Source organism: Psammomys obesus, unplaced genomic scaffold, assembly GCF_907164565.1.
Source record: "Psammomys obesus unplaced genomic scaffold, mPsaObe1.curated_primary_1811, whole genome shotgun sequence".
NCBI lineage: Eukaryota > Metazoa > Chordata > Mammalia > Rodentia > Muridae > Psammomys > Psammomys obesus.
This window is the reverse complement of record NW_026591497.1, coordinates 1671042-1697728: the sequence shown is the minus strand read 5'-3', so window position 1 is coordinate 1697728 and position 26687 is coordinate 1671042. Positions and strand designations below refer to the sequence as shown.

At 47.7% G+C, this 26687-nt stretch overlaps 3 protein-coding genes and 1 non-coding gene across 5 annotated transcripts in view; 3 read left to right on the top strand and 1 right to left on the bottom strand.

Annotated features, from left to right (window-relative positions):
* Positions 1–7193, top strand: part of Dgcr8 (DGCR8 microprocessor complex subunit) — a 37993-nt gene extending 30800 nt beyond the window's left edge. Inside the window, exons 10-15 of the mRNA XM_055610257.1 lie at positions 1979–2079; positions 2611–2717; positions 3722–3849; positions 5273–5386; positions 6367–6451; positions 6553–7193. Of these exons, the coding sequence (XP_055466232.1) occupies positions 1979–2079; positions 2611–2717; positions 3722–3849; positions 5273–5386; positions 6367–6450 (534 nt within the window). The 3' untranslated portion in view covers position 6451; positions 6553–7193. The remainder of the gene's footprint in view (positions 1–1978; positions 2080–2610; positions 2718–3721; positions 3850–5272; positions 5387–6366; positions 6452–6552) is intronic.
* A 1220-nt stretch (positions 7194–8413) lies between these two features.
* On the bottom strand, positions 8414–12995 carry Trmt2a (tRNA methyltransferase 2 homolog A). Of its 2 annotated transcripts, none has more exons than XM_055610260.1 (12): positions 12649–12995; positions 11880–12424; positions 11344–11452; positions 10924–11105; positions 10653–10767; positions 10450–10565; positions 10261–10372; positions 9670–9792; positions 9440–9515; positions 9142–9258; positions 8949–9045; positions 8414–8845 (listed from the first exon to the last, which is right to left on the bottom strand). In XM_055610260.1, the coding sequence occupies exons 2-12, from the start codon at positions 12410–12412 to the stop codon at positions 8620–8622; spliced, it is 1806 nt and encodes a 601-aa protein (XP_055466235.1). In that variant the 5' UTR covers positions 12413–12424; positions 12649–12995; the 3' UTR covers positions 8414–8619. The 2 variants fall into 2 exon arrangements, with proteins under 2 accessions (XP_055466235.1, XP_055466234.1); XM_055610259.1 differs by having other exon boundaries at positions 12659–12995.
* Positions 12996–13214: 219 nt separating this feature from the next.
* Ranbp1 (RAN binding protein 1) lies at positions 13215–22319 on the top strand. The gene is made up of 6 exons (XM_055610261.1): positions 13215–13382; positions 14510–14646; positions 17703–17860; positions 20362–20490; positions 21317–21382; positions 21885–22319. The coding sequence occupies exons 1-6, from the start codon at positions 13368–13370 to the stop codon at positions 21989–21991; spliced, it is 612 nt and encodes a 203-aa protein (XP_055466236.1). The 5' UTR covers positions 13215–13367; the 3' UTR covers positions 21992–22319.
* Positions 21431–21556, top strand: LOC129679305 (small nucleolar RNA SNORA77). Its single transcript, XR_008720539.1, has one exon. It is a non-coding gene; the product is annotated as a small nucleolar RNA SNORA77 (small nucleolar RNA).
* Positions 22320–26687: the final 4368 nt, after the last annotated feature.

The window sequence follows — 26687 nt, the reverse complement described above, 5'->3', positions numbered from 1 at the left end:
CAGAAATTTAGCTGTGTGAAGGAGGTTAGAAGTCAAATAGTGTGAACCTTTTTCTTCTAGACATTGAGCAGAGGCCTTCTGGGTTCTGGGATGTCTATCTTTGTGTTTAGACTTTTCCTTGAAGGTATCTTTTCCTCTGAATTTCCTCTGTTTATACAGAATGAGTCCTAGGGATAGGGCTGTGTCCTCAAATAGGGCATTTACCCCATGTACTCAAATTCTGAGATACTAAGGTTTAGGCTTCAATTTGGACATCTGGAGCAGTTTCTAGTTCAACTTATAATAATATTCTTCCAGATACTTAATCACAAAGTATTATCTATATTCTTGAGTCTCTTATCTATCTGTATTATTTGTAACATGTCTGCTAAGTCAGTTCATTTAGATTAGCTGATGATTGGACAGTGATTTTCCTGTATTTGGAGCTCTCGTCGCCTTTGTTTTTGTTAGTAGTTGATGGTTTTTATAACACAGATCCTGCTTACATTTTATTGATTCTTAGATTGTCCCACTGTGGGTTTAGTTCATTGCTAGCATGTAAATACAACTTATTGTTTGTGAATTGACTTTTTATCTTCATTTTGCTGAATTTGTGTATTACAGTTCTTCTGTAAGTTTGTTGGGCCATTTTTTGTGGTTGGTTAATAAGAAATGTCCTCCATAGGCTCAGGTATTTAGTCATTGTAGAGAGGTGTGTTACTTAGCTTTTTCATGTGACCCAAGGTCTAGGCTCTGGAGCTCAGCAGATCCTCTGGCTGGTGGGCAGCATTGTTTTAAGCTCATTGATCCTATTTGCTCGTCACCTGAAAGGCCAATCTTGGCTTTCATCTCTTCTGGTATATTGTGGTCTGGGTTGTATTATGTCCCTAAAAAGGATCCATTGAGGGTTAATCTTTAGTACCTCAGAATATTGCTTTACTTTGAAGACCAGGTTGTTACAGGTAAAATTTATTGACATGTGAATGGTTTTCCAGAAGGGAGAAACAAAGTAAGAGACTGAGTAAAGATTGGCTCGGTGCTTCCATAAGCACAGGAGCTGCCAGGGGATTAGAGATTTCTTGATTACCTTAAATTTTTACTTTTTGTCTTTAGAGTTGTGAAAGGACATACTATGGTTGCTTAAAGTAAACCAGTTTGTGGTATAGATGTGTATTGCTCTATACCACACTCTAATTTTCTGTAGAGTGTACCTACATGAACTAGAATGATTCTAATGTTGCTAGGCTATAAAATCCTGTGGTGTATAAGATCCACCATCAACAGCTAGATTTATCAGTGCATGACTGTACTCCGTTTCTGCAGCCCATTCCAGAGGTTGTTTGTGTTACAGAGTGAGCTGAGCTGTCTGGCAGTCTTCTATTTCCTGAATGCAGGCTCAGTCAGAGATCCGGGCAGGGAAGGTTATGTTAACTACTCATTTCTGAGCCTCTATCATTTGTCCCATGTATTTCATGGCTGTTCCTCCTACTCCAAGCCTACCTGAGCCTTGTTGTGCAAAATTTCTCTCCCTATAATGTCTTCATTACTTTCTATTGCTCTGTCAAAGCACAATGACCAAGGCAACTTATAGAAGAGATTATTGGGGCTTATAGTTTCAGAGTGTTAGTCCATGATCATTCTGATGAGAAGCATGGTGGCAGACAGGCAGGTGTGGTGCTCAAGAAGTATCTAAGAGCTCAAATGTCATCCACAAGCAAGAGGTGGGGTGGGGGTGATGCTGGGGGTGCTAATCTAACCAGAATAGTATGGGCTTTTGAAACCTTTAAAGCCCACCCCCAGTGATATACCTTCTTCAACATGGCCACACTAATCTTTTTCAAACAGTTCCTCAGCTAACAGGGATATCTGGAGTATGACGTGTTCTAATGAGTTAACAAGAAAAGATAGATGTTCAGCATGTGAGAGAAACACACAGTGTGGCACAACTCTAAAGGTGTGGACCTGCTCAAAATTCACCATCATGTGCTTTGTGTTTTAGTATTTTAACCACATAAGTATTGAGGATTCACGAGTCTACGAGCTGACGAGCAAGGCCGGGCTGTTGTCTCCATATCAGATCCTCCATGAGTGCCTTAAAAGGTAGGGTAGGTTGGGGTTGGAGAGATAGTGGTTAAGAGCACTGACAGCTCTTTCAGAGGACCCTGCTGCTCTTTCTCAGCACCCATATGGCAGTTCACAACTCTCTAACTCCTGTTCCAGGGGTTCTGACACCCTTACACAGACATATGCAGCCAAAACACCAATGTACATATAAAAATAAATAAAATAAAAAGAAAAGGTAGGATAGGCAGCGCTTCTCTTAAAAAATCAGGTCACGGAGGCTCCTCTGGAGCATCTCAGAACTTCACTTAGCTGTTTGTCCTAAGGTAGGGCCATTATCTGTTTGCCTGGATATACAGGAGCCCCTTGGCTCTGGCTGATAGATGAATATGCAGAGTATAAAATGAGTATGCAGAGAATCTTCCATGGTCAGCTGAACATCTAGGGAGGGGTTTGGGTTTTCCTTAGAGAGCTATTAATGTACTCGGTTATATAGTAGCCTTCCCCAGAAGACGCCATGTATAAGCATAATCCACTGATTTGTTTGTCATCTTTGTTTTCTCCTAAAAGAAACCATGGAATGGGTGACACATCTATCAAGTTTGAGGTAGTTCCTGGGAAGAACCAGAAGAGTGAATATGTCATGGCATGCGGCAAACATACAGTGCGCGGGTGGTGTAAGAATCTGTCTCCTCCCCTGCTTCCCTCATAGATGGGCATGTTTTCAGAGGACTGCTGGCGTGTGGCAAGCAGTTTCTGATAGGAGGGTGTGTGACTTGGTCTGCTACTGCAGTTCTGATAGTCATCTCAACTACCAATTTTGTGTTGGCCACCACACCTTCATCAGAAGCTAGATTGATGGCCATCCTGCCTGCTTTATTCTATTTGTCCCACTCGTTTCTTTTATTTCTAACCAGCCCATCTGTTGGGATGAGGGGCTAGTTTCCCTTGGACCCAACTGAGGTTCCTCCTGATGGCTATCCATCTGTCTGCACACTTAATATTCTGGTCACTGGTTACCATCTTATTCTGCTTTTACATCTAACATAGCTACTTAGTAAAAGCCCATGTAAAGCAAGTGTGATGGAGAATGCCAGTGGTTCCACTTTCTTAGGAAGGAGACTGGGCAGAAGAAACGTGAGGGTGTGAGTTAAATACTAGCTCTAACAACATAGTGAGACCTTGTTTCTTTAAAAAAAAAAAAAAAACAAAAAAAAAACCAACAAAACATAAAATAAAACACTGGAACCACTAGAGGTAGGCTGCTGAGAAAGCTGAGCGAATATGAACAGTCTAGTGATCTGTCAGCTTGAGAAGCTCTCCTAACTCAGGGCATCCTGTAGATGTTCTACCTGGACACCTACCCTCGGGAACTATATAGATTATAGGAGGCTTTGCTGATGGTGCTTTGCAGAAAAGTGAGGTGGAGTAGGTCATTGGAGAGAAGGAAGTGTCATTGTCTTAGCTAATAGCTTTCCCACAAGTACTTACCTGTATCTCTCGAAAGCTGTTCAACAGAGTAGTACCTGGGTCTAGGTCTCAGGACTGAGGACTGAGTCATGGTGTCCAGCACAGTGACAAAGCACTGTCTACTTTTCTGTGTAATGCCCTGCATGGCTCCCTTGGTACCCAGGAAAGGTTCTCGTCTTCTCCTTTTCACCTTTGCTTTTTCTTCTCACAGGTAAGAATAAACGAGTTGGGAAACAATTAGCCTCTCAGAAAATCCTTCAACTGCTACACCCACATGTCAAGAACTGGGGCTCCTTACTGCGCATGTATGGCCGTGAGAGCAGCAAAATGGTCAAGCAGGTAACCACCAGACTTCAAGGTCTCCTGGCAGTTGCTCTGCTTCTCTATTCTTGCTTGGAGCTCATGTTTCGGGTCTTGTTGTCAAGGTCAAGCTTGGGAGCACTGCTTTTGATTATGACTGTCTCTGCGGTGCTGTGCCAGTGATTGTATAGGCTGAGGGTAGGAGCACCTAAGCCTCATCTTCCTCTTGAATGTACCAGGCAGTTAAGTATGAGCCATTGGAAGACATTCTTAAACAACCAGGCCTGCCACACACCAGATGATAGATGCAGGCAATGAACAAACACCACCTGATGCAGAATTCTGTGAAGGTTCAGAGGGCCAGTCCTTTGGAAGTCCCCAAGACTATATCCTTGTTTAGCTGAATATTCTCAGTGGCTTAAATAATATGAGTATTGCCTGTTTTGTTTCTGTGGGTTTTGCCCAGATCTCAAATTTTAAATCAGTCCCCAACCTGATGGTTATTAGAAAGTACTAGGAAGTGGGTGTTGGCTATTTCTTTTTTGAAGTGCTAATGGGAACCCTGTACATGCTAGACAAATGCTCTATCATTGAGCTATATCATCAACATTTTTATATTTTTCCTCCTAATATGTAGAAACTACTTGGGTCATCAGGATCTCATCATTTAGAGGAGTATATGTGGAGACCCTGAAGACTGTGCTGTGGACCCTTGAGCCAACCTGCCTTGAGCTGAGCCAATGAGCAGTACAGTACTTCAGGTTCCCCAAAACTCAGGTCTACCTGGCCCTGACCTTCCTGTAGGTAGGCAATGCAGGGGTCCAAGAGCCACATGGAGAATAAACAATATAAGCCTCCTTTTCCTGATTGCTTTTCCTCCCTACTGCTGGGGATGATACCTGGAGCTTTGTATACCACTGAGCTGCATCCCCAGCCTGAAGCATTTTCTAGGAGTTGAAATGTAGGTGCGATATTTGCTATAGTCTGGGGCTGAGACAGAAAGAACATGGCTGCAACCATGGGCAGAGGCTTCCTTCAACTGGAGAGTGAATGGTCCTTGTCTGGCACAGGAACATGGTATTCCAAGACACAGTGAACATCCTCGGCTGTGGCCTCCAAGGCAAGAAAGGAAGAAAACCAAAGAGAATGGCTGGGCAGGCTGTTTGGCTATGTTATGTTCACCTGGCTTCAGCTATGCCCTTGCCACTATCTGATGGTTGCCAGTATAGTGAGTGCTTGATTTCATACTCAGGTGGTAAACACACAGAAGGGACAGTGTCTGGGCCAGGCCAGGGAGTCCAGGGCTGTTCTTGTACCCTCTATCTGTCAGCAGCCAATGCTTTATCACAGAGGGGCCACTGTTGTGCACTTCTGTGCTCCACCAGGCCCTTATGCTCCTGCTTTGGGTGATCATGAGCATACTGCTGCTTGGCAGTTCTGAGAACAAGCTTTGGGTCCCTAGGAGACCTCTGACAAGAGTGTGATAGAGCTACAGCAGTATGCTAAGAAGAACAGGCCAAACCTTCACATCCTGAGCAAGCTGCAAGAGGAGATGAAGAGGCTGGCTGCAGAACGGGTGATTATCTCCCCTCCTCATCCCTTTTCCAGGCTACCTGCCCTCCCTACCCCCTAAACTCACCATCCACCCAGGCAGTCCCCTATACTGTTTCTGCCCACACCACAGTTACTGGGTCATTAGGATTGCTGGGTCAGCTCCCTTCTTATAGTTAGGAGCCCTTACTCTGAGGATGCCTAATCCTCATTCCAGATGAGGTTGGCTTTCTTTAAGCTTTAGCATGGATGGTGCTTTCCTAAAATGACTTTATTGTTAGTCGGATCAGAAAGCAGACATGGTAGCCTTTTAGTGGCTAAAGGTTCCAATTTGGAGTCAGGTATTTGAGGGCAGGATTATGCACTGGACTTGCACTCTGTAACTTCAAAAATGATCATAGGCCTGGGTAGAACTTTAACTGTGGCTGTTATTGTTTCCTGGCCTCAGGAAATAATCTGTAGTCATTCATACTCCTAGGCCTTCTGGGTTGGGAGCCCCTGATTCTGGTGGTATGGCCAGGGTATAAACACAAACTCCAAGGACCTGTCTATTGCTAGTTGCCTGTCTACTGTTCTCGGGTTGGGGTTGGGCCTTTTTGCTGGAGTACTTCCTAGCTTAACTTTTTCTTGTTGGGAGATTAGTTACGGGGATCAAGGCAACAAGCCCAAGATACAGTTCTCTTTGTGGGGAAATTCATTGGGCTTCCGGGCAAGAAAGTGAGGCTAGGATGACACTCACCATAGGGGATGGATCCCAGCTTGTTGCAAATTCTTCCATTCTGGGTATCTCTAGATTGCCAGGGAAGCTGCAGCACATGGGAATCTACCCTGGCATTCTGAGGAGACCCTCCTGGCTTGGCCCAACCCAGCCCGCTCCCTCTACCTTCCCTCCTAGCCAGGTATCACAAGCATTTGTGCTCTCGAAATTCAGGGGCTTTCATCTTTTCACTCTTGTGAACCTCTTTGCTGGTCCCACCTCTACCATCATTCACCTTTGTTCTTCAGGAGGAGACGCGGAAGAAGCCCAAGATGTCAATTGTAGCATCTGCTCAGCCTGGTGGTGAGCCCTTGTGCACAGTGGATGTATGAGGTAGGCAGCATCTGCCAAACAGTGCTACCCAGGAGACCATCAGCCACACATCATCACTCTGCAGCACCAGGCCTCCAACTTAAGTTTCTTCCCTGTGGCAGTGTCTAGGCTCTGGCACATGGGGACAGCTGTGACCACACAGTACACATGCAAAGAAGCAGTTCTGGAAAAGCTACTCTCAGTGTGACTGGATATATTTAAGGATCAACTCTGAGTAACTGCACAAGTGGAAGCTGATAGACAGCTGTAGATCCTGCTTGTATGTATCTGCTGCGGACTGTTTTTATGAAGGTTTTCACTAATTTTAGTACACTATATGCACTGACAAGAAGTAATACTTCGTTACTAGATGAGATGACCAGGTTTTATAGCTTTGGCTGGCCTATGATGCCAGGTAGTCCCTTTGTTCTTGGCTCCTTCTGGTGGAGCACCGAGACCTGGGGAGAAAAGGTGCAGGTATCCTGTCCTGTAGTATTACCTGCTTTGTGTTTTCCACTTTTCCTCTGAAAACGTTATAACAGAATGGAATATTTTAGGCTATTTTGGCTTAAAATAAAACAAAATTTTAGTACCAGAAACTACTCTTCAGAGATTGTAGTAGAGATACTGAACTGTCAAGATACTGAATGTTAATCTGGTTGACCCTTGGGGTTGCAGTCTACCTTTTGATGAAGTCTTAATGCCCTAACTGTTGTCTTCTGGATACTGAGGTTCCACCTTCAATAAACTCTAGCAAGTTTTTTACAAAAATTTTTGTATAATTGAGCCCATCTGTTCATAAATTTTTAAAGTTTTTGTGATGTTTTAGATTTTGGAAAGTAACTTAAAAAAAAAAACATTTAGAATCGTGCATTTCAACAGATGAACTTATATAAATAAGAAGCAAAGGCCAGGGTGGCCCATCATTAACCAAGAGCTGGCATTGTACATGACATGTGGTTATGGCTTCTCTGGATCGCAAGGGTAGCTGCTTAGTCTAGGCAGGCCTGATGTCTACTCATGCTCATTGGATAGCCCTGTAGTTGGGTATGAGTAAAGGTGTACTCAGTGCCTTGTTCAAGTGTTGGCCCAGCCCCCGTGCCTGTTCAGAGGGCCTTTACTCTTATGTTAGTATGTTTACCTGAAGATAAATGGATGGCATTTGTTGTCAGAAAGACAGCATGGTAGCTGAGGGTTTCTCAACACCATAGTCCTCCCTGTGTGATAGCGAACTTCTGTGTTAGTCTTGGCAAAAAAAAACCCTCAGTGTCAGTTGCTAGAACTGGACACTTTTTTTTCCTTCCCATTCACAGTTGTGTTCAGTCTGAGTGACCATTGCCCTTAAAACAGATTTGCCCAAGAGAAAGCCTTGAGCACATGGTCATGGTGATCCCTCTGTAGCTTCACTGACCCAGGCACTATCATCAGGTGCTGCTGCCACATACTCCTAGTCTGCAATGCTCACCCTGTCATGCTACAAGGTGGGGAGCCTGTGTTGATGCTGCTTCTATGTGCAGGCCGTGGCTGTAAGTACACCCTGAACACATGGAATGGCTGGTTTCTTTCTTCTGATGGCAGTGCCAGGAACTGTCCTGGAGTCAGCTATATTAAGTGCTTTGGCAGACATGCCTAACCCTATGTGAACTCAGCCATCCTCAGTGCTTACCTGGAATACTTGGTTGGTGCTTGGTCCTAAATCCTGGCTGTCTGGGGCTAAATTTAATCATCTTTCATCCTGGCATTCTATTAATAAGCACATGGTGCATAGGCATAGTAGCACAGATTTTAATCCCAGCCCTCAGATCTAGTCTGATCTGCATAGAGATGCACTATGCATCACAGGGGGTGTTGAATATGAATAGAGACTCAAATTTCTAGTCTAGTCTTTCCTGCCTTCCAGAAAGGATTGGCCAAGTCTACACCTGATGACCTGACAGACTACCGAGATATTCTGATGGTGGCAAATAAGGAGTAAGTCAAGGCTCTAGCTATCACCAGACATTAGTAAGTCAGCAATTGTTTATTCTAGAGACTGGTTAGCTTATTATGGAACACAAGTGTTTATACTCCTTGAACTGTAGTACCAGTTAGGTAAACCTCATGTCCCACCACTGTTTGCTTGGTCATCCTCCACTTACTACGAAGCTGTAAAAGAACTCCCAGATTTTGTCCTGCACACATCCCAGGACCTAGGATGAGAGGGGGTGTTCTGTTTCCTGTGGAGTGGTGTCAGGATTTCTTGGGGCTTGAAGGTCTTGATTCCCCAGGGCTCCTATGCCATTAGAGTGTTGTTCCATCCTCTCAAACAGGATAAGCATCTCACAATGTGGAGTCTGTGGGAACAAGTCCACAGCCACAGCCTTGACAGGATGGAATGGGATGCCTTTCACTCGGTTAGATGGAGCCCTGCAGAGGCTGTTGTGGGAAGGAGGTACCAATATTAGTACCACAAAAGTTCCAGTAGGTAACAGATGGGTGTCCACCTGTCAGTCTTTACCCTGCCCACACCAGCACTTACTCCACAAAGTTGCCCATGGCTGCCCGGGGGTTACAGGAAACATAGAGGACCCGCTTGATGTTCTCAGCTCTCCGGATGGCCAGAATCACCTTGGAATCTAACAAGGCACAGAGGGGCTAGTTTCTCCTAGTGGTTGACTACACAGCATAGCTTTTCCCCCCTAGTACTACCTCCCCAAAAGGAAGCCACTCACGTAGGCCAGCCCGTGGGGGGTCTAGAACAGCTACCAGTCGCTGTGAAGACAGTCTGCTCACCAAGCCTGGCACCAGATCCTCAGCCCTGCCGCAATGGAACTCAACGTTGCTCAGCTCTAGAGACAGTGTTGTAGTTGTCAGTGAACTCTGGGACTGGCACTGGGAAGGCCTGTTAGGCTTTTAACACCTTCCTTCTCCAGCCAGCCATAAGTCTGCTTAGCATGCCCATTCCCCGGGTCCTCAGAACCTCAATACATTATAGGTGCAGTAATTTAAGCACACAGCAGAGGTTCTCACCATTGGTGAGGGCGTTCACACGAGCATCCTCCACAGCCTCCTGGCACAGCTCAATCCCCACTACTCTCTTCACCTTCTGAAATGTAGAGATAGATAAGCCCCACTGTTGCTTGGGAAAGGAATAAACAGCACACAACTGGGCTATATCTGGGACAGGGTAGCAGCCAGCCTCAGCCTTCAGGCTCATGATAGCAGATAGAGTAGGGAGGTGTTAGGACTGGGAGGCTTACCGGGGCCAGGGCGAGGCCTATGGTGCCGGTACCACAGCACACATCCATCACCGTACTGCCCCCATCCAGCTGGGCCCATTCCCCGATGATTGTGTAGAGCACCTCAGCTGCAGGTGTGTTTACCTGGAGGTTAGTTAGCCACAGTGTACTCTAGCATAGGCTTGGATCCCTACCTCATCTAGACACCAGTGACCCTTTTAAATAACAAATTTCTTAAAACAGAGAACCCTCACCAACAGGGAGCTTTTCCCCTGGCTTTGCAACTTCCCCCAGGCCAACTGAGAGTGACTTCCTACCTTATTCTAGAAGACCTTGGAATCTCTCTCCCCCTCCATCTCCATAAGGTTTTCCATAAGAGTGGCTCAAATGCCAAGGAGATTGCTATCATAAAGTTCTGGGTTTGGTAGGAGGCAACAAGGCCACATATCACTGAGTTAACTGCAAAGGCCTATCAGTGGCAAATATCCCTTTCTTATCCTTCATCTTTATTCTGGAGCTCCCATTACCTGGATCTTCTCCAGGCTAGTAACTTGCTGCCTTCCCTTTTTCCTCCCTCTGTGTGTGTCTTTGTGTTCACAAGGGGTATGTTACCTGGAAGAATGCATGAGGGGAGATGCGGAAGGTCAGCCCTAGCAGGTCCTCCTGGATGCACTGATCACCAGCCATATGCTCCAGGGGGAGGTCTTTCTGGCTTGGAGTCTTTCTACAAGAGAGGAAGCAGATCTGTCAGGGTCAAAAGGCCTGTCTGGCTCCTTACCAGCCCCCACCTGGGCTCCTTACCTCTGTCCCTCCTCCACAAAGTAGAGGGAGGTCACCCCACTGGCCTTCCCTGGCCCCTCCATGAAGTGGTACACCAAGGATGCCTTCAGTCCTGCCACATCCTCAGCGCTCAGTTTCTGTAGTAAAAGATAAAAAAAGTCCATCAGGCTATGCAAAAGCCAGCCTACACCAGACACCCCAACAGGACTACCGTAACCTGTGACCTGGGGATGGAAGTAGGCAATGGCCATGGCCTGGCCTCGGCAGCTGGTACGGACAGTCAGTTGCTTCCAGTGGCCTGTATATGTCTCAGGGTCATATGCAGAGTATGGCGTAGACCTGAAGAAAGCACAAATGTCTTGAGTACCCAGTCTGTGCCAGTCTGTCCTGGCACGTTGTCTCCTTCCCCCACACAGACAACTCCCAGGGCAGGGCCCACACCCTCTAATCCCAGATGGATTGGGGACTTCCCAGGAGCCCGAGCCAGGTCCCCACCGGATGAATTCCTGGAAGGCCTTCACCACCTGCTTAGTGGCCTCTGGGATGTGCACAGTGTCAAAGGGGGCTGCCACGGCACATGTTCCGCCCTTGTACTTGCCAAGCCGGCAGCCAACAGTGTTGTCCTCTCCATCTACCCCAACTCCGACCAGAAACTCACACTTATTACGATATTCCGTCTGCAGGAGAGAAGGTGGCAAAAAGGCAGCCAGATCTCAAATAATAATGCCAGGCTCTGAAAGAAACACCACAATGAACAAGAGACCCAGACATACCCAAGGGGTGGCAGGCAAAACAAGGCAAGAAAAATGGACCAGTGCCAGGACCTGGGCTTTACCGCAGCACTGTATGACAAAACCAAACAAGGCCAGCCTCCCCTCCTCACCCATAGAATGTGATTTTTTTAGCCAGCCTGACCTGCTGGGGGGATGGCTTGACTCCCTCCAGTGGGCAACAAGCCTTATTGTGCTGTTGTCTCTGTGTGAGCAGCCAGGGTAGCAGGGCACGGTTAGTGTTCCCAATTTCCCTGTAGAATGAAGCACATTCGGTTGGACTTAACACTGTTCTTCACCTACACTGGGGAATTCCCATGCGGCCTCACTATCCCACTAATATCAAAGGGGCCTTAATTACCAGTTCCTTGGTTGCCCACTTTAGACCAGTGGTTCCCAATCTAATACTGCCTGTGACTCTAATATACTTCATCATGTTGTGGTGACCCCCAACCATAAAGTTACTTTTATTGTTACTTTGTAAGTGTCACTTTGCTAAATGTTACAAAGTATAAATATCTGTTTCCGGCTGGCCTTAGGTGAAAGAGTTGGTGACTGGCAGGTTAAAAACCACTGACTAAAACCTAAATAGCCTGTGCATGTCCTGAATAGCCTACAGGGTTGGTGGAGCAGACCAAGAGCAGAACCCAGCTCTGCCCGGAATGTCAGTGTAGCACTCACTTGGCCAGTTTCTGTAGCACCCGCTCACATTCCAGTCGCTTCTGCTCCAGCTGTTCAGTGTAGGGCACTGTCCAAAGGGGAGTCACTACGTCGGCAATTTGCGTTGCCGGAGGCTCACTATCACCTTCCTGACGCCTCTTCCTAGCCATGGGGTCAGCTTTGGGTCGGGCCAGGCGAACGCTGAGTGGATGGCCTTTCCAGAGAGCTCCGTGCAGCACTCGCAAGGCCTTGTCTCGTTCAGCAGCGCTGCGAAATGTTACAAAGGCACATGGTGGTTGTCCAAAGAGTTTGATTTTGTGGGATTGTAGGCCAAAACGGCCTAAAAAACGCCGGACATCACTGAAACTAGCATGGCGAGGCACATTTTGTAGCTCCAGTTTAAAGATCTCTGAAGTGAACAAATCATCCCTTATGTAGCTGTAGAGCCCAGGCTGAGTTCCAGGTCCTGCAGTTGGTCCAGGCCCCTGCTTTTCTTCTTGACATTCTGGGGCTTCAGGGCTGTGTACTGCACTGGTATCCGGGCCGCAGTCCATGTGCTCCCGAACCTGTGTGGGGACCGATGGGCCAGGTGAAGGCTGCACCTAGCATGACTACTGCCTCAGGCTTGCTCCCTAACGCACTGCCACATCTCCATGAGTGTACACTGTACCCAGCCCTGCCCAAGCCCACTTTTTACTCTTAAAACCCAATTCTGCCCGATCCTATCTTGGATCCAGGAGTAATAACTGCTTCCCAACCCCACCTCCGCCCACCCCGTCCACATCTGCACTTTGCTTTACTTCCGTGTCCAGCTTCTCACTCATCGCCTGGCTCGTCTGTTTTCTGGACCAGGGCGTTCACGAGGACCACCACCTAGGCCTCACACACGAAGTGCTCAGAAATTAGGGGCCACGCCGTGAGAGTAGGCCGCGGCTCCACCTCACGCAGGAGGGATTCAAAACTCAGAGCTGGCGCTGAGGATCGCGGATGCACCATCCACTCCTCCCAAGCCAGCGAGGGCCACACGCCTCGCCCGCCTCTACCCGGCCGGCGCACACTAGCCGCGCAGCATTCCTCCAAGGGCCTGGCTTCCGATGACGTCACCGCCACGCGCCGAGTCCTGACTGATCCTTCCACCAGCCCCTCACAGTAGCGTCAGAGGCGCTTAGGTCTTGCAGACGGAAGTGCGCGCGGAGGTCGCCGGGAGAGCGCGTTCCCCAGGCTGAGGCGCGGCCGGGCATGCGCCGCGGGCGTTTTGGCGGGAAGAGCGGGGCGGGTCGGACAATGAATGTCCGCCGTCAGAGCCAATAAAGCTGCACTGGTTTTGAATCACGGCTCGTTTCCCGCCGCTAGGGTCAGGGGTCAGGGTTCGGGTCGGGGGGCGGAGGGAAGAGCGGACGGGCGGGAGACGCCGGCGCCAGACGCGGAGGAAAGGAGCAGCGACTAGCCGCCCAGAGGCCGCCGAGCCAGCGACGCCTGAGCCAGTCGAGCCGCCGTCGCCGCGCCCTCATGGCGGCCGCCAAGGTACGGCGAGGTCCGGGTGGGGCCGGGAAGGCCGGGAGGCAAGGGCCGATATGGGCGGCCACGTGGGCGGCCCGCGCCTCGGCCGCCAACCCTCGCTGGCCTGCGTGTTCCGGGCCTGTCGAGGCGCCCGGGCCTGGGGGCCTCGAGGTGTTTGGGGTCTAGGAGTGGGAGATGCCGGCCAAGACTCGGGTCTCGGGGGCTGCGGGGCGGCGCGTGACCTTGTGGTGTGCGGAAGAGCCGCCGTCGCCACGCCGGGCTTCCCGGCTTCACCTGGGGACCTGGCAGGCGGCCGGTCTCCTTCGTCCTGGCCCCCTTGTGATCTTTCCAGTAGCATTGGGCACCCCTCCTCCAAATGCCCCTAGACCCCTTCATTCATTCGGTCATTACGTCTGGAACTGTCGCCGCCTTTGGTGGCGGAAGCTCGGGTTCCAACGCGGGGTATTGATGTTAGACGTGCGGACTCAGGGCGGAGGCGGCTTTGTTGGTGGCTCGCGTGTCGGCCGCAGGTTAGCCGCAGTGCTGAGAAACCGAACGTAGGGCTGGCTTCTGTTGAGTTAAGTAGTGAGTCTGGGGTTTTTCTGTATTAGGAAAGCACGTGATCTTGTCAGATTTTTAAACGTTGATGCTTTTGTAATCCTCCAAGGTGGTTCAGAATCTTAAGAGTTTATTTGTCAAACTTAGCTTCTTTCAGCTTAAATGTTCAAACTTGGGTAAAATTGCTGGAGGGAGTGTCCTAGTAAATAGCAAATGCTTGGATAATCCTCAACAAAAACTTACGCTTGCTTTTCTTTTTGAGTTTATTATGTTATTTACATGGCGGGTATCATCTCATTTTACAGAAAAGAGAGTTTCTCCCAAGCTACTTTGCCAAGGGCTTTGTTGTTTGTGTATGTGACTGATTGGTGTCTGGATGTGTAGAAGAGGTGTCAAAATCCATTGTCCTGTTGCGTGCTATTCTGTGATTTTTGTGATGCTGGTTGTAAATGCAATCTGGTGATGTAAAAGATTTAATTTCCAATTTAGGGGGAGGCCTGTCTTCGTTTTCCAGGTGCCATTTGAGATTGGTGATGCCCACTGTGGGCCAAGTCCACCAGCCAACAGCATCACTTCTCCCCCTCTCTGCACAGGACAGTCATGAGGACCATGATACCTCCACAGAGAATGCAGATGAGGCCAACCATGACCCCCAGTTCGAGCCAATAGTTTCTCTTCCTGAGCAAGAAATTAAAACACTGGAGGAAGATGAAGAGGAGCTTTTTAAGATGTAAGTCTGCTAAGGTATCCTTTGAAGTATCTTTAGATAGGCTGATCGAGGCAGAAAGAGAGAAAAGACTGTTAAGAAACAAGTCTCTGCTGGGCATTTCTTTGAAAACTTGTAATACCCAATTATCACAGTTACGCTCTCCTCTCTGTTTTCTGGAGGAGCCAGCCAAACTAGGAACTCTGTCTCCTGTGCTGGTTTTTTTGTGCTCAGGTATAAGCTCTAGTGATATCTTACAGCATAACCTCTTTGTGATTTCTATCTGGAACTGCACAGAATTCTCCTGATTTAATTGCTGTCTCTGAGGTTTGCAGCCTCTCTGCTAATCTAGGCCTCGAGTGTTTTCAGCCTTTGAGACTTACTGCTGAATAAGCTCACCCTTTCTATTTTCTGGGCTCTTGATGGCTGGTTCAACGCAGGTATTCTACCTCAAACTCCTCTCCTGGTTGACTGATTGAATCTGTCTTCTCTCTCTCTCAGCCTCTGACTAAATTGCTTTGCTTGGCCTCAAACTAACTCTAGCAATCTGTTCTAATCTTCTGGCTCCATTCTCTGGCTCATACTGTCTTCACCTGTGGCTACCTAGCTTGTTCTCTCTCTTCAACCTCTCTCTGTAAAACTCTCCTGGTGAAAACTGCCTCTGAATTCCATAAACTGAACTACTGCAAACTCAGCTCCACTGCACTGCCTGAGCTCTCAACCAAACTGCCTGAACAGCACTGACTAGAACTGAGGTCTGTCTCCTTAATGCTGGGATTAAATGCGTGTACCACCAAGCCTGGACCTAAGGTTTTCTTTACCTGAAACTTCCTCTATACCAAGCCGGCCTTGAACTCAAGAGATCTACTTGTCTCATCTGGGATTAAAGGCATGTCTGTATTCCAGCCAGAGTAGCCATATTGCTGGATTAAAATTCCTCTAGATTTGGCCCCAGCTTGATAAAGGCTGTTTTAAGAAAGGGCCTGTAGTTGTATGATGACTAGTCTTACACTGGAAATTCAATCATTTGAATTTTGATTTGTCAAACTTGCCTGGTGTCCCTGCTGTCATGTGGCTAGTTGTGTGAAGGGTGTCCCCATCACTATTCTGTCACCTTGGTGTCTCCCTAGCTGACTTTCTGCACCTTGCCTCCAAAAATCCACAATTCTAGCAGGCTGTGGCAGCTCTCACACCTTTAATCTCAGACAGGCAGATTTCTGTGGGTTCTAGATTGGCCTGGTCTACATAACCAAGGTCCAGGACAGCCAGGACTACATAGTAAGACCCTTTCTTGGGGTCTTCCCTTCCTTTGTTGGGCAGGTAGTCTTCTTTGCTTTTTGTTCTCTCTGCTTTGTTTTCTGTTATCTTCTCTGGGTATCCTTAAAAATTGAAGTTTGTTTAGCTCGTTTGTTTATGTATGTGGGTGTTTTGCCTACATGGATGTCTCTATGCAATGTGTAGCCTGATGCCCCAGGAGGCCAGAAGAATACAGTGGATCCCTGGGGACTAGAGTTACAGACAGTGAGTTGCCGTTTGGTCCTCTGGAAGAACAGCCAGTGCTCTTAACTGCTGAGCCATCACTCTAACTTCCAGCTCATGGTTTTGCAGATTAGGTGGTCTGAGGGCATTGTGCTAGTCTCTCCTGTGGACCTCAGTCTCATCTTAATGTGCTAGTGTATCCAGTAGCAATCAAGGGACTTCATAATGCCAACCTTTGCTTTAAATATAAGCTGCTGCTATTTTTGGCCCCCCATCCTCATAGTTTCATCTAACCCTCTAAAGGACACATTTTCAAATACTATTGATGCGAATTTGGAAATTGAGTTAACACATAAACTATAAGGACACAGTCAAACCACAGCAGGCAATTCAGCTGTCTAAAGCCTGTGCATGTCTTGTACAAAATGGCAGTGGAAGTGGCTTAGTTATCAAAGTTGCATTTTTAAAAATTACTGTGTATGTGCCACTTGATGCCCTCAGTGAGGAACTGCAGTAGTAGTTCTGTAATTCTGGATTTGCTGTTGCCTTGTTTTACTGTCCTGCTGATAGAACACATGCTAGGCAGGTACTATACCAATGAACTATATCTCCAACCTCTTTTTTTCCCTCTTTAAATTTTACACACCTGGTCTTGAACCTGTACTATCAGGCCAAGACAGCTGAGCACAAGCTATTTTGTATCTGGTTTCACTTCTTAGCAGAGAGTAGCATGTTGTTGCCAATGCTCACAATAGCTGGGCACTAGGTTCAGGTACATTCTAGCAAAGGTTGTATTGCTCTCTGGTATGCCTTCTTTCAGGTATGCCTAAGGTGTCAGATAAAGGTTCATCCGCTCTGAAGTCGGGGAGGGAACCTGCCCAAAGAGAGCCTTTGAACTACCTAGAAGGTGGTGGGCCGGAGCTCTATTCTGTAGCTCTGGTGAGGGTAGCATGTCCACCTAATCCTGAAAGTGCTCCTGATTTCCTATGCAGGGTCCTGGGTATAGTTCTGGAGACAGTATCTTCTGCGTTTAAATTAGGGCTTTAGGGCTTTCACTTAAGTGAAGAAGACACAGTCCCCTTGACAAGACTGAGTTTGGAAGAGAGCAAAGGCTTTGTCAGGGAGACACAAATGTGGCCTATAGTGCAAGGGTCCTGCCTGGCCCTGAGTGCCTGATCCCTGGAGTCTGTGAAAGCTTTCTCCTGACAGAAAGCTGCTTGCTGGGCCTGTTGATGATATCCTAAGGCTTTGTGTGGTTATAGGGCACTCATGTAGTGTGACCGGGTAGCCCAGCCCTCTGGACCTTCTTTACTGCTCTGGGCCATGTGTGTCCTGAGGAATATCATTTGATAGGAATATCTTTCTGGCTGTGATGTAAAAGCAGCCTGGAATTTGTTGGGTTGGTTATTGTGCTCCCCTAGATTGTATTTTGCCTAGTAATTCATGGCACCCAAAGGCCTTAGAAAAAGGTTTTTGGTGAGGACAGTGCTCAACAGTACCCTTACGTTCAGCACACCAAAAACAGGTGTTCTTTTGGGGCAGTTGGTCCAGGTGTGACTTCCCTCTCTGTCTAAATGTTCCCTTACTGGCTTTTCTTACAGGCGAGCAAAGCTGTTCCGGTTTGCGTCAGAGAATGACCTCCCAGAGTGGAAGGAGCGAGGCACCGGAGATGTCAAACTCCTGAAGCATAAGGAGAAAGGAACTATCCGCCTTCTCATGAGGAGGGACAAGACCTTGAAGATATGTGCCAACCACTATAGTAGGTGGTCGTTCAGGTCTTTATACCCTAGAATTTTTAGAGCTGGTTACTTGGGGGTCGGGTAGGTTTGTGGTGCTTACTGAATTTAAGAGTATTTTTCAAGCTGGGCATGGTGGCTCACATCCGTAATCCTAGCACTCAGAGAGGCAGAGGCCGGCGGGTCTGTGAGTTCGAAGTATTTTCAAACAAGCCTTTGAACTGTACAGAATGCTAGCTGTGGGCAAGATAGGTCTAGGTCAAAAATGTAGACCTCCAGGCTAGACTTAGATGGTCTAATGGCAGGTGTGTGTTTGTATGTTATCTGGGAAAGTTGGAGGTGTCCAGTACCAAAGCTGCTGTTCTCTCACTTTCTGATACAGGATGAAGTCTCAACAAGCCACCCCTCCCCTGTTTGTCTCAGGCTGTTTAGGCCCCTCTTGGGTTGTTCTTGATCCTGGTAGAGAACCCTGGTGCAAAACTTAAAGATTTTCTAAACTTGAAACTTTTTGTGTGGGGGGTGAACTCTGCATGTGGAGGCCAAAGAACAACTTTGTGGAATCTGTTCTTACCTTAACACCTTTACATGAATCCTGAAATAAACTTGTGTAGCTAGTGCTGAGTGCATCGTGGTGGGTGTGCACACACACATGCGCCGTCAGTCCCAGTTTGGAGCATTTCCTTGGGCATCTCAGGCTGCTCCCAAAGCCTGGGTAGGTTCTTGAGTGATCTCTGCAAGCCTCTCCACTTGGACACCTGGTGGAGCTCCTTGTCTAGTGCACCTCCCAGGCCCTGGGGGTTGTGGGTTGTTGGGTACTGTCTTAGTCACTGTTCAGTTGTGTAGAGACACTATGAGCATGCAGCTCTTAGAAGGCATTTAATTGGGGACTTACTTAGTTTACTATCATCATATTAGGAAGCAGACAGACATGGCTCTGCAGCAGTTGCTGATGGGGAGAGATTTACATCCTGGTCTGTAGGCTCTAGACACTGGCCCTAGCATCAGCTTTTGAAACCTCAGAGCCTACCCCTAGTCACACTCCTCCTTAAACAAAGCCACACTCGAACAAGGTCACACCATAACTTTAACCTCTGAAACTGGGAATCCCCAGAAGGACCTCGAGAGCCCAGCCCTCCTAGTGGCCTCTTTTGAGGGTTAAGACACGGAGACAGGATCTCATTGTGTATTCTAGGTTGATCTCAAACTCATGGCAATCCTCCTGCATTAGCCTTACGCCATCCTGACACACATAAGCATGAACCAACATGCCTAGTTCTACAGCCTTCTTTTGCCCACACCATGGCCAGGACCCAGCTCTCCTCTTGTTAAGCTGACAGCCAAGCATGTAAATGTATGAGCCTGTGAGGGCATTCTCATTCAAACCACCGCAGCCATTGAGCCAGGTATTAGGGAAAGTGAGGATGTGAACAGTGTGCAGAATTCCTGAGACCACATTGGGTTGCTGGGGATCAGATCTCTTAGCTTCAACTTTAGCTGTCATGTGTGGTCAGATTGGTTCATGAGTCTCCCTGGAATCCAGGAAATATGGCCAAGGGTACAGGGATCAGTTGCTGGAAGTAGATACCAGTGAATGGTATTCTAGATGAGCAGGTTTTCAGTGGGGGACAGCTATCTGTCAGTGCTGGAAGCTTTCCCCTCAGCTCCCCTTGGTTTTGTAGGACCTGAGGGATTCAGAATAAGCATGTTTGTTTTGAGCCAAGACTTATCTTCCATGATATAATAGCATTTGTCTTGGGATTTTTATATCTACTGCTTAAGTTCTTAACCCTAAGGTCTTCCTGGACTACAGAGGGCCAAGTAGTTACACCATGTGATAGCCTTGCATTCAGGCTTCTTTGCTTCTGTGTTTCCTTCCATCTTTAAGCTGATGTGGTTTTCATCAATGCATAGAGTTGTGTAGGCCTGTATTTTAAAATTCCTTCCCAGGAGCAGATGTAAGCAATGTCTATATGTCTCCTACGGTCCCGATGAGAAATCAAGGTTTGATGCCACCAAAGTTACTCTGGGAACCAGTTTATTGGGCTTTCTTAAAGGGCAAAAGTGAGGAGTTGTTTACAGGGTGTGGGTGTTCTTCACCCCGTCAGGCTGTACCTGGAAAGTGTTGACCTAGCAGGATGGTGGCTTTCATAGGTGGAGCCCCTCTCCCCTAGTCTTTCCCAGCCTAATATTCTAGTCCCTCCTGGAGGAGGGCACAAGCAATTAGGACAAGAGTTGCCTACGACCAGTGGTAGGAAGTAGCTGGATACTCAGGTAAGGCGCTCTGACCTTCTCCGACCTTGAGGGGATATAAACAGTCAAGCCCAGCTGGGATAATTTGCAAGTGGGCATAGTTGCTTGGCTAGTTGCTTGGCTCAGAGGGTAATCAGGTACAACAGCCTGGATCTCAGATCCTAGGCTCCATGATGGCTGAAGTGGGTTCCTTACTTGTGAGCAGATTGCTCTGGGTGAGGTCTGGGTGGTTTGGCCTAGGGTCCTGCTGTCCTCACAAGCTTCTCTTCCCTAGTCACACCAATGATGGAACTGAAGCCAAATGCTGGCAGTGACCGCGCCTGGGTCTGGAATACCCATGCCGACTTTGCTGATGAGTGCCCCAAGCCTGAGCTGCTCGCCATCCGCTTCCTAAATGCTGAGAGTAAGCAGAACTTGCCCAAATGTGGGTCATCTTGGGGGTAGCTGCTGCTTTGGGGGAATTGACGTTGACCCAAAGCATGCAAAGCCTGCTGTGTGAAATTCTAGGGGTCTGTATAAACAGTTGTTGCATCCAGTTGACTCCCATCAGGTGTGTGGAACCAGAGACACACCCTAGAGTTTCCTCCTGCTGCTGCTTCTTCTTGGTTTCTGGTTCCTCAAGACTGGGACGCTGGTGTCCCCTACGGACGCTTAGGCACCTGTACCAGCAAAGACTGCAGAGATCTGCAAGCCCTGGCTGATCTCTCTTCCATGGGGGAATCTTTCTAGTCTGAATTGCCACAAAGCTGTGCCCTGGGGATCATGGAGAGTCAGCAGGTACCATGGCAAATGCCCTAGTGGCTAGTGCTCTTGTGAAAGTGAGCCTTGCCCTTGGTCTGGGAGTATAACATTATCTGGTAGCCCTTTGAATATGAGTAGAGCCTGTAGCAAGAAGGGTCTTGGCCCTTGGTTGTCTGAATGTTTATAGACAGCTAGCTGAACACAGTCACTAGCTTCTAGAGGGACACAGTAACCAGTCACTCAGATATTAGATGGTCAGAGATTGCTATTGGGGCTGGGCTTATTGGCGCATGCCTTTAATCCCAGCACTTGGGAGGCAGAGGCAGGTGGCTCTCTGAGTTCCAGGACAGCCAGGGGGTTATATAGCAAGATCCTGTCTATAAGAAATAAAAAAGAAATTGCCATTGGGGACCATGAGTTGGCTTTTCAGACTCCAGGATCTAGCTACTCTACTCTGAGAACATTCAAAGTCTCTTCTCTTTCTACAGATGCACAAAAGTTCAAAACAAAGTTTGAAGAATGCAGGAAAGAGATTGAAGAGAGAGAAAAGAAAGGTGATATGGTGCTCCTGGGGATGATGAGGATGGGTGGTCCAGCTTCTTGCAGATTCACTCTGCACCTGGCTGCAGCTCCAGTCTGGTGCTTTTGCCATCTGCCAAAGAAATATTCCAGGGTGCTGTGACTGCCTCTGCCTATCAGAGGCAATACAACTGCCTGGGGACACAGCCTGACTCCTTGGAGGCTTTGACCTCATAGTGTTTGTGCTCAGTTTTAGGTAGAGAGCTGAGTCACAGCTCTTTGGAACCCAAGATATTCCTGACTTTCTCAAAGAATTCTGTTTTATGTTCCTCTGGGTCAGATGGGGCCTGGGTTAGTAAGTGACATCACTGAGCAACTCAGTGGGTATCACCAGCATCTTGCGGGGGCTTCTTGAGCCCATCTGGGGTGAGCAGTGGGTGATGCGTAGGTTGGTCCTGCACTGGGTGAGTGCTGAGGGTAGTGCGGTCCACAGGCAGACTTTTCTGTTGTCTTACTGCACTTGCCTGTTTTTTGCAGGACCAGGCAAAAATGATAATGCTGAAAAGGTGGCTGAGAAGCTGGAAGCCCTTTCTGTGAGGGAGGCCAGAGATGAGGCTGAAGAGAAGTCTGAGGAGAAGCAATGAATCATTCTCTGTCCATTTCCTTTCTTTTTCTTTTTAAAAATTTGCCCCACCTTTTAAGGCTTGTTTTTTTTTTTTTTTTTTTTGTTGTTTTGTTTTGTTTTGTTTTCTGTTTTGTTTTTACAAGGGATTTTATAAAGAACTGAATTCCAACCTTCAGGTTGTTTTTTTAAATTTTTTTTCTTCCCCAGTTTTGACACCTTTCAACATGACTTCAGAAATTCATTCCCCAGTCATGAAAATGTACTGTGCTAACTTTCTTTTCCATAGTGGAAACACTTATTTATAGTCATCAAAAATAGTGAATAAAAAATGCCTTTGAAAACCTGGACCATCTGGCAAGGCTATGTGGGGGGTGGAGAGGGTATCTGGACACTATGGCATGGTCTGTCCAAGCTGGTGCTGGAGGCCAGTAGGTTGTGGGATGGCAGCTGAAGGGCCCAGTGGAGCTGCAGCTGGCATTCAGGGCCAAGGTGTGTTGTTTCCTTACTCTGTGCTGTTGTATGGACCACGAGTACTTCTCACCTTCGTGAAGCAGCTAAACAGATCTGGCTATAGGAAACATTGGTTTTGGTTGACTGGTTAATTTAGCAGCCCTCAGTGGAGCGAAAGGCCACCCTGGAGGGGCATATTCATTTTAGTACTGTGCGATAGTGTAGCTGTGGCTAGCCCCCAAAACCCTTATATTGGAAACAATTAGATGCCAATTAGTATCTTCAAATGATACTTTAAGAGTTTGGGCCTTGAAGTCTAAATTCAGGATTGTTACGATTATGGGACTAGTTAATAAAACCAGCCATGTGTCTGGCTGGAGAAACGGCTCATCAGTTAATGAACATTGCTGCTCTTGCAGCAGATCTGAGTTCAGTTTTAAGTACCCACATCAGAATTAGACAACCTCTTTGCTTAGATAGTGCATAAGTGATATGCACATATATGCACAAAAGAAAGGCCTGATATGGTTCATCATGAACTAACAGTATGAACCTCAGGAGTTTCACCAGGCCTGCCCTTCACAGGGTAGGAGCCATGGGGACCCTGATTGTAGAATGATAGCAGGAACTGGTCACTAGCAGACTGCTATTAACGTCAGAGGTGCTTTAGAGTATGGATATTTATTTGTTGTTGTTTGATCTCCATCTTTCAGTTTGTCTATTTAAACACTGACTCTGTTGTGTCTGACCTTGTCTTTTGCAGGGTGTGCTTACAAGTATAGCTTTTATTTGTTTTATCTATGGTTATTTTTTTACTTAATAGTATTTTTAAGACAGGGTTTCTCTGTAGCCCTGGCTGGCCTTGAACTCAGATCTGCCTGCTAGAATTAAAGGTGCTACTACAGTCCATCTTAAAGCTTTTTAAGTTAGTATTCAAAATAAGTTTTCATTGTGACATTGCCATATAGATGTATTTTATCCATGTCCACACCACCCTCTACCTTGTCCACCCGTTACAAAAGTACCTTTTCATTCCTCCAGCCGGTCTTTAAAAGCCAGGCTGTCTCTTGGCTTTCTCCATCCCAGGAAGAGATTTATACACATGGTGGGTCCTAGTGCACTGAAATTGTGTGACATTGACCATATGTGGCCTTCAGTGTACCAAATGGAAGGACTGCCCGTGGGTTTAATCTTCCTCAAGGGAAGCCCTGGACTGAGAGTTCAGGTACACCTTTCAGTATAGTGCAGAATAACCTTTGGGTTGAGTTGTAGTAACAGGCAAATGAACCTTTTAGGTGGGAGAGATGCTCTCAGAAGGGTGTTTGTGTTAAAAAGGAGCTCATCAAATTTCTTCCCAGGACCAGTGTTTGGGATTTTTTTTGCATGTATCTGGCAGTGGAGGATAGCTATGGTAGCCCCCCTATACGGCATTAATCTAGAGCCAGACCCAGAAGGATTCCTTCCATTTGCATATGCAAATACAGAAAGGCCCCTCCAAACTGGCTAGGGGACGATGCTGTCCTCTGCTCAGGTTGTATTCTGGTATACATTGAACTAAGTGGCTTGTTCACACTTGTAGAATGTGTAGCTGAAAAGAAAACCTGCATTGGTCCAAGTCATGAATTCCTCAATAACAAGAGTTTGGAAAACATCAACAGGTTATTGAAGCTATCCAGCCTGTCATTGTATCTTGAGGTGATGGTAGGCAGAGGCTGTGCTAAGTGCAATGAGGTCTTAACAGGTTAGGACTATAAGAAATACAGGAAAAAGCAAAAAACAAACTGGTGTATAGTAGCACTGTGTTATCCATGGGAGGCATTCCAAGACCTCCAGTAGATGCTGTGTATTGTAAGTGTTATAAGGTAGGCATACTGGGAGATTCACAGTAATGAAGCCAGACACGGCAATAGAATCAAGTGGCTATGGTCTAAATAGCTTACTGTAGGTCTCGGCAACCTCAGCACAGATTCTTTTCTAATTAAGTAGAACACTTGTCTTTTGCTTTGCAGGGTCTCTGGCATCACTACTAGTGCACTAGTGGGGATACTGAGACACAGAAGGTTACAAAGTGTCAAATGAGTAGGTAAATCTGAGTGAATTCACATCCAAGGCAGAAAAGAACAGGATGGTGCAGTTGGTTGGTTTGAAATAGTCTCACATAACCCAGGCTGGCCTGGAACTGGCTGTGTAGCTGCGGATAACCTTGAATTTAAGATTCTCCAGTGGGCTGCCATTCTACCAACTGAGCTACATCCTAACCTTTTTTTTTTTTTTTTTTTTTTTTTTTTAATGTAGCTTAGCTAGCCTGGAACTGTGTAGTCCAGGCTGGCCTCAAATTTGAGATCTACCTACCTCTGCATCCCGGGTGCTGGGATTAAAGGCATCTGCTGTCCTACCCAGCTTGTTTGGTTTTTGAGTTGGGTTTCACTGGGTAGCCAAGGCTGGCCAGACTTGAACTGTGACTTGAGACTGCCTGCCTCCATGTTCCAATAGCTACTCGTTACATGAGTTACCACACCCAGCTAACAGTACACAAATCTGAATTATTTGTGGAACTATTTAATAATTTTGGGTTGTGGGTAGCTGAAAACATAGCTTTATACCTCCATCTCAGGTCCCTCTGCTGGGCTGACTGCCACTTTCCACATTTTGTTTCATTCCCTTTTTCTCTATCCTGGGCTGTGGGTTCCATGGCTACTCTGGTAAAGATCTACCTGGGCCTCAAAGTGTTCAAGCCCCCTGCTGCCTTGCCGGCCCTATTCAGGAAGAAAGTTACCATCATCGAACTGAGCTCTACCCCACCCAGGACACCTGCCTGGAATTTTGCACTGAACTGAAGGATCGCACAAACTAGGCAAGCTGGCTTCCATGGCCGGTGTTTGCTATTTTCCTACATGGCTGTGGCAGTGAAGGAATGTCGCTGTCCTGGTACCCTACATACAACATGATAGTAGAAATCTGACCCAAAGGAACTCTGCAGTGGGGTACTGAACCTGTGAGTGATGGAGCCTTCTGAGAGGGCCCTGGGGGTTCTGAGCTTTCTGTATTATGGGCTGCCAGAAGGACAAGGTCAACGTCCAGGCTACAGGTGGGGTGAATTCAGCTGAGTTGTATGCCTGCAGCAGAAGGCCAGCTGGGTATGAACAACAGAAATGAGTGTGTATCCACTCTGCTTGCCACTGTGCCCTGAGGTCGCATCACTGCGTATCTTCTCAATGCTGGAAGAACTCTTGGGTGACTATGTGCTATGTCTTTTGCCATGGGATGACCAACAGAACAGAAATTTGAGAGAAAAACCATCACTGTTTATGCTGTTGAAAAGTTGTTTCTACATCAAGGCATCCAGCCCTGAGCTGTGGAGCTTATGGCGGGGGTTTTAGGGAGGAGGTGGCGGCAGGATTCTGGCTGTACAGAAGCAGATAGCAACAGCCAAGGGATTAAGGGTCCCCAGTATCTCCATCTGGGGAGAGGTGGGAGACAAAAATGTGGCTCTGGACTTGGGGTGACACTGGGGAATCTCTGCCCAGGCCCTGAATAGGCTTCAGAGTAGATACTGCTGCCTTGGGAGTGGCCAAGGCAAGCAGTGGAGTTTGACCAAGTCCCTGCTCAAAACACACCAAGGCTGATCTGCCAGGGGGAGGCAATGCAGCTGCCTAGCCCGCCTGCCCACAGCGCCAGCATCCTTTGGAGGGCCGCTCCACCTTAAGCAGCAGCCTTCTGGCGCTGGCAGGTGGGATTTCCCGCGGGCAGGGAGCATGCGCACCCTCGCTATTAATGGTCTGAGCAGAACACCAGCGCTTTTCCTAGGACACTAGCCTTCTAAAGGCGTTTCTCGTTCTCTTACTTACACATGCCCTCTATCAAGGCTGCGGCCCGAAGCAGGACGCAGAGGAACTCGGTGGCCCAACTCCTAGTGTGTGGAGGGCTGCGAGTTTGGTAAGGTTTTGATAACCACGATGCCCCTACCTTGTTACAGCAGTCTCCCCCACACCCTACAGACTGCCAGGAGACTTGAGCCTGCTCCGCGACTTTGCTTGGGGAGCATGTAGGCACAAGAGAGGTCCTGGGCTGGGGCCTGCAGTCGCAAGAAACAAACAAACAAACAAACAAACAAAAACAAAAAAACAACGGGCTTCCCACGGTCGTGCGGGTCCAGAAGGTCGCGGCGGATGCGTGGACCGCCGTGTTAGCCAGCAGGAAAGGAGTCGGCCGCCGGGCGCTCCGCCCTCGGCCCGCCCCCGCCGAGGCCCTGCCGCCGGGTCCAC

Excerpts from the sequence above, each read along its gene's own strand:
- Ranbp1 (XM_055610261.1), top strand. Across the intron at positions 17,861-20,361 it reads GATATGTGCCAACCACTATA|TCACACCAATGATGGAACTG; the intron begins GTAGGTGGTCGT and ends TCTCTTCCCTAG. Across the intron at positions 20,491-21,316 it reads CCGCTTCCTAAATGCTGAGA|ATGCACAAAAGTTCAAAACA; the intron begins GTAAGCAGAACT and ends CTCTTTCTACAG.
- Trmt2a (XM_055610259.1), bottom strand. The coding sequence starts at position 12,682 with ATGAGTGAGAAGCTGGACACGGAA. Across the intron at positions 11,453-11,879 it reads GTGCTACAGAAACTGGCCAA|GGAAATTGGGAACACTAACC; the intron begins GTGAGTGCTACA and ends TTCATTCTACAG. Across the intron at positions 9,046-9,141 it reads CCCCCCACGGGCTGGCCTAC|ATTCCAAGGTGATTCTGGCC; the intron begins GTGAGTGGCTTC and ends GTGCCTTGTTAG.